The sequence below is a fragment of the Pagrus major genome, chromosome 2, assembly GCF_040436345.1.
Source record: "Pagrus major chromosome 2, Pma_NU_1.0".
Taxonomy (NCBI): Eukaryota; Metazoa; Chordata; class Actinopteri; order Spariformes; family Sparidae; genus Pagrus; species Pagrus major.
Window position 1 is genome coordinate 22785604 of NC_133216.1, and position 12453 is coordinate 22798056.

At 41.1% G+C, this 12453-nt stretch overlaps 1 protein-coding gene across 1 annotated transcript in view; it reads right to left on the bottom strand.

Annotated features, from left to right (window-relative positions):
• The window catches only part of pcp4b (Purkinje cell protein 4b), a 37450-nt gene extending 26520 nt beyond the window's left edge, over nucleotides 1–10930 (bottom strand). Inside the window, exon 1 of the mRNA XM_073488287.1 lies at nucleotides 10836–10930. Within this exon, the coding sequence (XP_073344388.1) occupies nucleotides 10836–10844 (9 nt within the window). The 5' untranslated portion in view covers nucleotides 10845–10930. The remainder of the gene's footprint in view (nucleotides 1–10835) is intronic.
• Nucleotides 10931–12453: the final 1523 nt, after the last annotated feature.

Below are 12453 nucleotides of genomic sequence, written 5' to 3' on the forward strand. Positions count from 1 at the left end.
AGCTGCAGTACATTTCTAGTGACATCTGCAGAGGGCATGTGTTTCCTCGCGGCTTGTGTCTGCTCAGACGAGAGGGGTTTGTGACAGAGGTGCTCAGAGGACACCCTGTGGGACATGAGGATCCTGCAGAATTTATAAAGAAAGAAAGAGTTTCACTAAGACACAGTTACAGTCCATTAAGCACCAGCAATGAACTGATTTTATGTCGTTTACTTCGCCTTTTGTGTTTATAAGGAATGGATCCATAACTGTGTTGATATTTCAGCAGCAATGTCCAGGAGCGTAAACAGCCGCATATCCAAACCCATCCAAATCAAATAAGTGTTGAGATGCGATGACAGACGTTCACTGTCAGCTCATGATTTATGTCCGCTTGTCAAGTAAATCCACGTTTCACCTCAGTGCCAGCTGCTGAAGAAATCCCCCTCCACACTGCCAGTTTGTCTCATCTTTGTCTTATAACATCCAAAGAGACTAAATGTTAACTCTGAGCAGCCTCTTTTCTTTTTCACTTGAACTCCTTTGGAAATGAGCACAGCAGTTTGGCTCCATTTAGTACGTAATGGGAAGAAGAGCACAGAATACCATCAATAAGAGCTGAGCTTTTTACCCTAACAGCACTGCAGAGAGCTGATACAACTGTCCCGACCTTCAACTGGTCACATAAAAAGATACAGCCCACTACTGAGGGAAATATACTTATATTAAAATCTATTCTGTAGTTCAAGAAATTCTTTAAGGCCAGACACAACTGGCAAAAACATAATTTTTGCTTCCATAACATGTCTTCTTTCAGACTACAATGGAAGGGAAGCATTCGAAAATTCACATTTCGGTGTTTTTAGTTTAGATTTCTGTTTTGGAGTAAGTAGACACACTTTATAGGCTTCTAACACAGTAACAAAGCAGACCGGACCTCAGTTTAGGTAATAAATGTCCTGAATAAAAAAGTTAAATCTGGAAATCAAACGGCTCCAAGCTTCATCAGAGAAACAGCATGGTTCAGAAAACTCACCAGCTGTTCTGCGCTCAGAGTGTCTGGTCACGGTTGTCAGTGCATCCCAAAACGGAAGAGCAAATTGTCTTTATGTCTTAAGCCTCAACATTACCAGATAATCTCACTATTAAGCTCCACATCTCAGATGCCGCATTAAGCCTCGGCATAGAAAAACAGTTTTCAGTTTATTCTCCTTCTTAAACACACACAAGTGTTAGTATGAATACTAAGATTAAGTTTCACCCTCATTTAATGTCTTGTTCATGATTCCTTTTACCGTCTGAAAACCCAGTGATTACAGTCTAAATACGGGACAAAACATTTAAGAAAGCAAACGTTTGCATCTCATCATTTAATAGTCTTAGTTTGGTTCTTGGTTCATACAATAATAATAATTATAAATAACTCAACACAGAATTGTTGACATCCACACATCCAGTGTTGGGCAGTAGCGTCGCTACAAGTAGCGGCGTTACTAGTTTAACTACATTTCTCAGTAGCGTGGTGGTAGCGTCGCTGTTTTCTGAATCAAATAGCTTTTCAGTAGCTTAGCTCTTTTATTAACCAAGTAGTGCGGTAGCGTCCACACAAGCTACATTTTTACAAACATCTCTGAAGCTCAGCGTAGCGGAGCTTTCTGCTGCGGTCTGAAATAAAAGGATCAGTCAGTGACGCCACCGCCATACACGGCCGTGTATGTGGAGCCGACAGAAGCACTTCCGTATGACGGTGACATCACGGACCAATCCTTGGGCTGGCTACAACGTCTCTGCTGCAGGGGAATACAGACAAGTTAGCTTGCTTGAGTGAGTTACGTTACTTGATGGAAAGATGGCAGAGGGTGAGGAGGACGGAGACGAATTGATCCCGAGGGAGTCGCCGTGGCCGTACCTCGAGAAATACATGAGTTTGAATGAAACAACAGAGAAAAATTATGTGTTCAGGTGCTTGCTGTGCAACCCCAAGAAGAAGCTGCTCTCAACGTCCAAGACTTCGAACACAAATTTAAGAACACACATTCAGGTGATTCCAGAATAAGCTAACACAACCATCGCCAACCAAGCTAATTATCCCAAGTCAGTGCAGTCTGCAAACACCAGCTAACAACTTGCAAAAGACAAACTTAAATAATAAACAAATACAGTAACGTTACATATAGGAGGTAAGAGGTGGGGAAATGAGGGAACAGAGAAACACAAAATCAAAGTATGGTGGTTAGTCAAAATTATCAGCTTAAAATGTATGTAGATATAGCTACTAGTACAGAGTGGGCCTAAAAATACCACTTTTGAAACTGCCAGTTATATGGGATACTGGTAGATGGATAGAGTACTTTATTAATCCCAAAGGGAAATTAAAGTGTTACAGCCACTTGACATGATTCAAAATACAAAAACAATGAGAAACAAATACAATTAAAAGGCTGAATTATATAAATAACTAAATAGACTAACTCAAATATAAAATATAAATATAAAAGCTGAAACTAGAATACAGCCTAGAGAACCCTAACGAAAACTATAACTATAATATACTATTTGCTGAGTATACACTGTTTAATTATGTTAATGTGCTACAGTGTAGGACACTGTACATTAGTGCAAGTCAGGTGGATATTGCTATGGTAGTAAGGTGCATGATTGTCCATGGATGTTAGAATTAAGTGTGCATTGATAGTTGAATAATACAATATACAAAATTGTAGAATTTTATTTCTTTTGTAGAGGGTCCACCCAACTAAAATGGCCTCCATGGAAATGGAACGTGAGCTGATTGACAGTTTTATTGATCACTGAGATAGCTTTGCCTTGGAATGAAGTTGTTCCAATATAAAAAAAAAAATAGCTTCAATGTAGTTAAACTACTTTTGCCATGTTGCTGTAGCTTAGCTTGCTACATTTCTCTGGGGGGTAGCTTCGGTGTAGTGAAGCTTAATTTAATGTAGAGTAACTGGTAGCTTAGCTCACTACACTTTCCAAGTAGCTTGCCCAACACTGCACACATCATATCCCTACAAGATTACATGCCCATAACCTACATACAGTGGCAAACATGCACCTATGTACAATATTCATCTACATGTGTTCACATTTAATAGCCCACCAATACTGTGCAATTTGAAACATTAAAGTGTGTTTAAAGGTCTTGGGGAGTACTGCTGCATATGTGAAAAAAGTCAAGCATTTTGTGGCTTCAGAGGAAGCTGGATATAATCTGCTGCATTGCCTCAAGTGAGAGTTGCATTGTGGGTAATGTAGGCGCCAGATTTTGAAAAGGAAGAAGAATGTGTGGAATAAAAAGGTGATATCTCTGGTTCTGCTGTATTGACTTTGATCATTTGTTTTTAAACTGTCCACAAGGAGTCCAACAGTGCTAGACCTGGAGCCTACATTACCCAGAATGCAACTTAGCCACTGAGTGACATCACTGGAGGCAATTTATCTGACTTCATGCAGCTTCCTCTTGAGCCACAAAAGGCTTTATACTTCATGTGTAAAATTGGTGGCGATGTGCCTTTTTAAACACACTGGCTTTTTAAACTTTTGAACTTTTGAAATGAATACAACAGAACGTTGTCTCACATGCTCTACTACTATACTACTATCACTTCTTCAGTCTCTGTATTCTTACACACTGGTATGACAACAATATAGGTGTCACACTGAAGTGATGACTGAGGGAATAAAACTAGCCACATGTGCGTGTGCCTCTAAAAAGATTTTTCCATTTGTCCAGATATGTAAACCAGGGTCACAAACCTGTCTCAGTAACCTCCTTACTTATTAGATTGGCCTGCAGTCCCTGAAGTGTTATTTTCAGCTTCAGATCTAAGGAGTGCGATGCTGTAATGATTTTGCGGGAGGTAAATTTGCAGCGTGCAGCAGTAATGTCGCTCCGCTAATTCAGCCCTTCCACGCCCACTCCACTCGTAAGGTGAATGACTGAAGCATACACAGTGGCACGCACACACGCTGCACCATTGCTGACATTGCTGAAATGTGTGATTTACATGTGCATGCACAGAGCAAAGATGACTTTGACACCTATTATGATACATTTACACATTTTTATGGATGTCAAACTGTCCTTTCACATCCCCATCTGTTGTGTTACAATTTGAATGCTGATGGGGAATCTAAATGCTCAACACTAACGTACAGTTTTTGGTAATTTATCCACTTTCTCCATCATTTAAAATATGTCATAATTTTTCATCCATGTGAAAAGCAGAAACTTAAAAGAGGATTTCTTTTCCCAATACATGTATTTTAATCTGACAGCAACTCATCCATCAGCTGCTGGATGAAAACAGCTCTGTAAACACCTTCCAAAGCACTTCACCAAAAGAAACAGCCCTAATAAAGATGTCAATTTATGTTATTGATTCACTCTACATCTCAATCTGTGTGCTGAGGAACAGAGGCCCATCAGCCCTGTGTACACAGCTGCTGAATTTATGGCTGCATAATAATCAGACAACAGCCACACTTGCATTACAAAAACTGTTTTCATCCCAGTCACTTAACCACCCAGTGTGTAATACTTTCACTGTGCGGTCAGCACCAGTCCAAGTGATTTATGGCGCTGCGGTTGAGTAAATTGCCATTCATATCTTCTTTGCTGTTGATAAAGATCGTGTTGGTTGATGGAGTGTTTGTTGATTAGACTCACGGGGGAAACTGAACCTGCCTACCAGTATCAGTTTAATGTCCGTTTCACAATGGAAATAATTTTTTAGTTTTAGTTTTTAAAGCTTTTAATCACACAGTAAATATACGGTTATTTACTTTTATGTGTACTTATGATACTTAAGTAAATTTTATAAACAATACTTTAAGACTTTTTATCAAGTACTATTTGTATGGGTGACTTTAACTTTTACCAAGAACAATGACTGTTGGGTCCTTTTTTACAACACTGGTATTTGGTCATTGACCAAAAATATTAGACAAATTCATTATTTACAAATTATAACACAAATGTGGTTCTAACTTACTAATCACATTGCTTTTAAATGACATCTGTGGAGGCAACATGGCGCCATAATGCTTTTATTATAGTGCATAAAGTCCATTACAGCAGCATGACACAGACTGACAACAATAACTTATTTCTGCATGTTTACATTTCAGTTCATTTCCAATGCCAAGTCAATTTAACCTCATGTACCATTGGGATGAACAACAATCCCTCCAAGTGGAGTCCATCTGCCTGTTGGACAGGAAACAGGAATCAACACAGGAGGTCGTGACCCTGCAGATCTACACAATCCACAAAAGTCCCCTAATCCAGCAGTACATGCTCTAAAGCCGCTTAATATTTGAACATAGGGACGGACCAGTTACTGCTGTAGGTTGATCAACATGCAGAGACTATGAAGGACTTATCTTTTGGCTCTCAAACACAAGATGCTGATTTCTACCCTCAGCATGCATTTCAAGGACTGAGCATGTCATGCTGCTCATGCTAAAACCATGCTCGTGTCAGGTTTTAAATGGGATGGAGAACAAATGCTTGTGTCAAAAGAGAGAGAAAATGGATGCCATTACTTCCCTCGTTTAGTAAACACGATGCATCAAACTGCAGCGGATAAAGCAATTTTGTCTGGAGACATTAAGACGAGTTCAGGAACTGAACTGAGAGAAATTCCACGACTCTCACTCAAACATGTGCCTAACGAGCCTCTCCATTAACCATCGAGTGCAGATCAGTACAATACGCTCGCTTTGCTAAGTAAGCAAATGTCTCAAGCCTCCTAAAAACTGTGAAGCTACTCAGGGTTGCCTGATTTGTGCTGACTATTAATGCAATGACCTCATCGTTACATCCCCGGTCGGGGGGTTATTTCAGTCTAAGTACTTAGAGAAATTCCAATCTGTGCTTAAAGTGGATTAAACAGCTTTTTCTGTCAAATTTATGTTTCCTGTCCATGGGCTGTTGAATTCAGCCAAGTTCAAAGTGAGGCAGGGCTATTACAGAGAAACGCCTGAATGCTGCGGCTGATTTCTCACTGCAGTCTTCCACATAACCAAAGGCTTTTTTTTAATCGTTGAAAACCCCTAAATCTCCAAAGAAGCTGGTACTTGTAGTAATGATCTGGCAGCTAATCAAGGCAAAGTTTATGCTAATGTCTAATCAAGCTAATTAGCATTTCTGTCCGTTCCCAGATGAGCAAACTTATTCAAAAAAGTTGCAGGTCATAAAAAAGAACTCATACACATACATACAACTTTCCTTATACTTGCTCATAAACACATCCACCGCATCTGTGCTGGTGCATTAAGCTACAGCAGTAAGTAACAACGCCCCTTTGGTGGTAATTAGCACAGAGCAGAATATGGATGGGAGGTGCCAAAGCAAGATCAATAAGACCTAAGAATAGTCTTCAAAGTGTGAACTGCTCCTTCGTGCACTCACCAACACTGACGGGGCTGATGCGACAGTGACAGAAAAGCACATTCTTACAGAAAGCTGCAGAAACTAAAGACTGGCTGCTGTCTTATGAGCGTTTTTAGCTTGTAGACGGCTTAGTCATGAGTCAATGACGGCAGGAAAATAACAGCAGAGTGCAATTTTGTAGTCCGAAAATACTTGTGAGTCAACATGAGTTCAAGCATCCTTGGAAAATGTTTTCACAAAATGTGCAGTGACTCTCTACAGTGGCTTTTTCAGTGCAGAGTTACCTAACCTGTAGAAACACACTAGCAACAGTTAAAACCTCCAGTGATGTGTGGACATGGAAATGCTAATCCTGCTGTCTTTGCATTAATCTTCAGTGATTTGCTTTGGGTCTGATTTAAAGTTTCTTTTTAAAGTGCAGTGTCACAGCAAGAGAAGCACAGGTGTAGTCAATATCACTAACTGTGGCTGCATTACATTTAAGGCGTGCCACTCCTAGCGCTGGTTCACCGGTCAGGCCGTGCTGAGTTCATGTCATATCGTTAATTACTGTAATTACGAACAACTGAGTTAGAAGAAAATGTTCAGGTCAGCCTCTGAGTTGGAATTCTGAGTTGGAGATATGAAGGATTTCTAACAGCGACTTGGTGAAAAGGACCACAGGAAGTGTCAAGAGACTGTTGGGAAGTTACATGTAAATCAAATCAAATTTAATGCGCCTGATTTTGACATGCGTAATTTGGCAACCACTTGAGGGGGAAGAAGATGCAAACAACAGCAGTGTTGAGACACATTCAGTGGCTGAAGGTTGTCAATAACACCTTTAAAAGGGGCTATACACCGTTTGTATTATATAACGTGTGTTTCACAGGCTAATGATCGATTCCAAAAACACCACAAAGGTTATATATAGGTAACTTTGCATTTTATTTGGTTGCCTGTCGCTACAACTTTCTGGGAAAACATCAGATGATGCATCAGAGGGTAAGGAAGGAAGATGACGAACGCAACTAAACGTAACGTAAATATCAGACAACAAGTCCCATGATCCCTCACGACTTCATGATGTCGTCAAACTACATCTTTTGTTTTCATTGTTTTGATTGAGAGACTCCTCACGGCAGACATGACTGAGTTCCCAACACTCACAAGTCAATAAACCAAGAGGTTTTCTTATTCTTCCCATTCTGACGACATTGTGTAAATGCAGCTTTACTGCAATCATTACGGTTATTAACAACATCTGTGCTTTTACTGTAAGGACATGGCAAACTGTCTGCTGTGAAAAGGCATATACTGAGAGTGTCTGTGGCATTGTATTTAATGTCACTGAGTCTGCTTCACACTTCTAAATATGATAATGTCGCTCTGTAATCTCTGAGAATCAAAATCATGTAAAATCTGTAAAGACACCAGCACAGAGAGCGCAAACGTCAAGCTGTAGCTTCACACCGCAGAGCTGATGTTTAGTAACCATGTCAGGAGCTTAAACTCTGCTCTTAGTGCAACATAAAAAAAGTATTAAAGTGTCTGAGTCAGCCATTTTCCACCATCTGGAGCACCTGTCTCCACAAGTCTCTCTTGTCAGCTTGTTCATTCCTCCTCGACATGAATGCGCTGACAGAAGTCAGATGCTTCAGGGACTCAGATTGTGCCGTTGGATTCTTAAAGCTTTTTATCATTTTTTCAAGTTGTTGATTTTGCCAAGAGACAGAGAGAGAAGGAGCAAAAGGTACAAATCTGAGATGTCGGGGTGAAAACTCTGTAACAGTATTACCTCAGAGCATTGTACTTGTTGTGTGCAGGTAGATGAGGGGGAGAAAGAGGGAGGGGGAGAGAACAAGGGCAGAGAGTGTGGTGGGGATGAGGGAGGGAGCGCTGCAGTGCTGCTGACCACTGCGAGACTCATCCATCCAGAACATGCTGAGCTGCTCGGCTTACTGGCTTTAAGTCAAGTTTGGAGACTGAATACATTCACGACTTTGATTGAGAACGACTCCACTTTGCATGGTACTTGACAAAACACATCAACTCAGCAGGAAAATCCTTTCACATCCCCTCCGCTCCTAATCTTTACAATTTCACCGGGGCCGCGCTAAGTTCTCGCTAAAATTACACCTCTTTTAATCAACAGGAGACGGCTGCTTCTCTTTACTTTGCACATTATTGCCAAACAGAAGGCTCAGGTGAATCTGCTGCCGGCGAGGGATTCAATTATTCAAAAGCTGTTTTAGCTCCTGTGGTGTGTGTGCACCCAGAATTCATCTTTTATTGAGGCGACCGGTGAATGATTTGTTATTAACAGCTTGCAGGGAAGTAAGGTCCGCGTCTGCCACCGGTCCGTTTGAGGGAATGACAGAGCTCACGCCCATCAGGCTGCAGGATTGAACCCAGGTAAGGCTGCCTCCTTCACCTGAAGGCTGCTGCTGGTGTGTTTGGACATATTTTTACCTGGGTACCTCTAAGTTTGATGTGAAGGTCTGAGGAGGTCTACAGCTGCTGTCACACGCTCTGTGGAGCCGAATGACTTTTAACATCTCAGACTTCCGACTTATTCTTTATGTATACAACTATATCCATGCACAAAATACATTACAAACACATGCCTATTTACTCATTCAGCAGACACGGAGCAACATTAGCATGAATTTGGAGTTGAATTTCATGCCACCTGACCAATATCAGTCAGATATTAATCTCCTTTTGGCTTTGTTTTTGGTCTCCACTAACTCCTGAGGGAAAATATCATGAAACATCCGCTAAATTTTTTTTCTATGTTCACCAGCTAACTTTGCCTATCTGTGGTTTGATGCTGGGTACGCAGCATATAGTCAGTTTTGAGTGCTTTTATTGCTTAAAATAGCCGCCTGCTACGGCCGAAAACAATGCTCATGCGAGAGGAGGGTTCATCACAATGAGCAACTGCTTTCACATACATGTGATCCATTGTCAATATAAAAGTCTTGATTTTCATAATCAGAATTTTCAATCTGGTCTTTGGTACTTAATCTTACACCACATGGTTTCATAAAGGCAGGTTTCTTCTTCCCTCGTCAATGGGGCATGTCCATTTTCTCTACAGGAAAGTCTGTCTTACTGTCCTCATGAGGAGCTTCACACAATAATTCCTGAGCACAAATGCAAGGCAAAGTCACTTGTGTTCAGTGTCCCCTCTTTTCTGGTGTCACAACAAGCAATGACAAGCAGAATTTAGCAGATTTTCACAAAAATAAATACATTTCTCCTTGAGTACCATTCAATATCATTTCCGTTCATACGATAATATCAATACTTGAGGTTACATGCAAACTGAAATGAACTGAAGGCGAGTTGTGCACATCCCTGCTGTGCACCACATTGAGGTGTTTGCTGAACATCTTTGATGTCCCACAATCGGCTGACGGGTGTGAATATTTCAGATCTGGGTGTCACTTGGATACAGATAAGTCTTATGACAGTGTCACTCAACTGACAAGAAATAAAGGAAAAATAAAGATCAGAGCATCAGCTCTTTTAAATACATGCTAAGCTTTTAAGTAATGTTTTATAAAATAAACCCTCTACTGACATTTTATGACATGCATGATATTTCTCAAATTAGTGCCACGACTACCCAAACTTAAAAACACCAGTGGTGACATTAGCAGAATCCTCCGGGGGCATTCTGTAATGAACTTTAGAGTTTGTGTAGAGTGAAAACTCTCCATTAAAAAGAGCTATTAATATCCTTCTCCCTCCACGTCAAATGTATGGAGCATCTGTGACTACTGTGGGAAAACCTAACAGCAGTTTTCCATTGCAAGCTGTAACCCCCCTGTGGTCTCAGACCTCTGATGCCAAGTTATTTATACTGAGAGATGGAGCAACAGTAACATACAGTATCACTGAGTGGATATCATATAAATGAATTATAAAGCATTTCAACAGGCTCACTGTTTAATTTTAAATCACGTATGGTCAAAGATCGACAAAGTAGAGCCTGTTCACTTTTGACACAATACGCTCCTAAACCAGTTCACACTACGCTCAATTTACGCCACATTGTGTTCCTTATAGTTTGATTCAAATCATAACTGAACGTGAACTAGGTCTGCACCATCGTAGTAAAATATAAATACAGTTATCTATCGTAAATTCACTATTCTGTCGCTTCTGGGGCGCACTGATGCGCCCTGGTGTTCCCTACGCTGATGCCGCTCGGCGCACTTTGACAGAGCAGCTGTACACTATCTGACTCTCTGGTGAATCATATCCGCGCTGCTATACTAAATGTCGGATGAGAAATCTCATCAGTTAAGACAGATCCGTCGACAACAGCAGCTCGCCCGGCTGTAAAATCTCTCCATAACGCTGTGTCCCTCTGCGCATTAGCGCACGGATCGTGCGTAATTTGGTTAATCCCGACGCTTCTATGTTTAAAAACATAAAATAGTCCTACCTCGCTCATGATGGACGGTAGTGTCGAGGTTCTTCGGCTGCTTCCAGTACGTGAGTTGCGGAACGGGAAGTTTCTGCAACAGTGGTCTTTAAAAGAGTGGCTCGCCGCGGACAGAGAAGCTTTATAAAGTGTTAAGCCCAACTCCTCCGTGTCATCACGTCACCAATAAACCAATAGGAACGCCGTGGGCAAATGTGTCTCCCAAGTCACCACCCAACTCCTTCAAATATTCATACGCTGTGTAAGCCCTTTTCATCATGATCAGCCAAACGGAGCTTCTCGCCCCTGTTGATGAACACCAACACTCACAAATGTGAGCGCTGGGAGGCATTTCATGCACCAGTCATCATGTCATCAATAGAAATTTGAATTTTACTACATGTACTGCTGTCACTCCCACCTGAGTGTGTGGACTAGTGAGTGGGTGTGAGCTTCATAACAGAAGTGAAATAATGCCTTTTTATCTTCCCTTTCTAAAACGGGGCTTTGCAGTTGCAGGTGCTTAAATGTAACACAAATGGCTCCTTTTAATCTATACTGGCTCCACTATAATGTGTAAATAAGGTCTCTCTACATTACATTTAATTGTTATTTTATTTTATGAAATGTGCTGTGATGCCTGCCTGGCATTCCCCTCACATTTATGGTAGGGTTAATTATTTCTAGTAAAGGTTTACTGTGGTATAATAAGCTAATTAGATTTTCTCTGATGAATTCCCAAACAACAGCATGTTAAATTTATTGCAGCAGAGAGACTGAGCTTTTTAACTTATTAAAAAGTGCTGGTGATTTTTCAGTGCCTATTTCGAGCAGGGTTGTATAATCCTTTAACTGCATCCATTCCCTCATTTTCAATCCCTTTAACATCAATTTCACAAATTGAGGTAGCTAATTATCGTTTGTCCCAAATCTATACATCCATTCGTGGAATTCAATATAAGAGTCAAATTGAGTATTCAAATAGCTATACAAAATCCAGAGCCTAACCTCCATCCATCTCCTGCACATCTAAATGGAAATTGTTTGAGACAAAGAGAAAGAGGACCAACATTCACAAAGCTCTGATGTGGATGCAATGTGAATGCCGGTCAGCTTCCTTACGGTCTGTCACTGGAGCGCCAGTGAAGTCCCAATGGAGTCCTGATGGATGGGGAGAAGAGGAAACCAATTACAAATGAGGCCTAAGATCTTGGCTGTTCTGACCTGACCTGCGTCTCTCTGGGCGACTGTCAATGCGTCTGACATGCCGGAGCAGATTTACACTGAAAATGGCTCTGCGGTCTTTGTTCTGCAAAAACAGTCGTCAAATTCCTCCGCTTCAGATAGTGGGAGGGGAAGAAAGTTGTTTTGTTTTGCCAAGTACAGCAGATGGCACTGAGGTTTTTGTTGAAGATTATGAAGTTAGCAGGACACAGAACAATCTGTGAGGCCTGCCGTGTAGTTATAGCTGGCCCGATGCTGTCAGATCCCTCACAGTGGTCAGGGCGCCTGCAGCAGGCAGGTTGCTGGTCAAATCACATGTGAGGAAATGTTTTCAGTAGCTCAATAGACTCTTTTCACAGCAGACATTTTGACTGTCGAAGCAGGAAGAGCACAGGTGTGCACGTTAATGATTGAC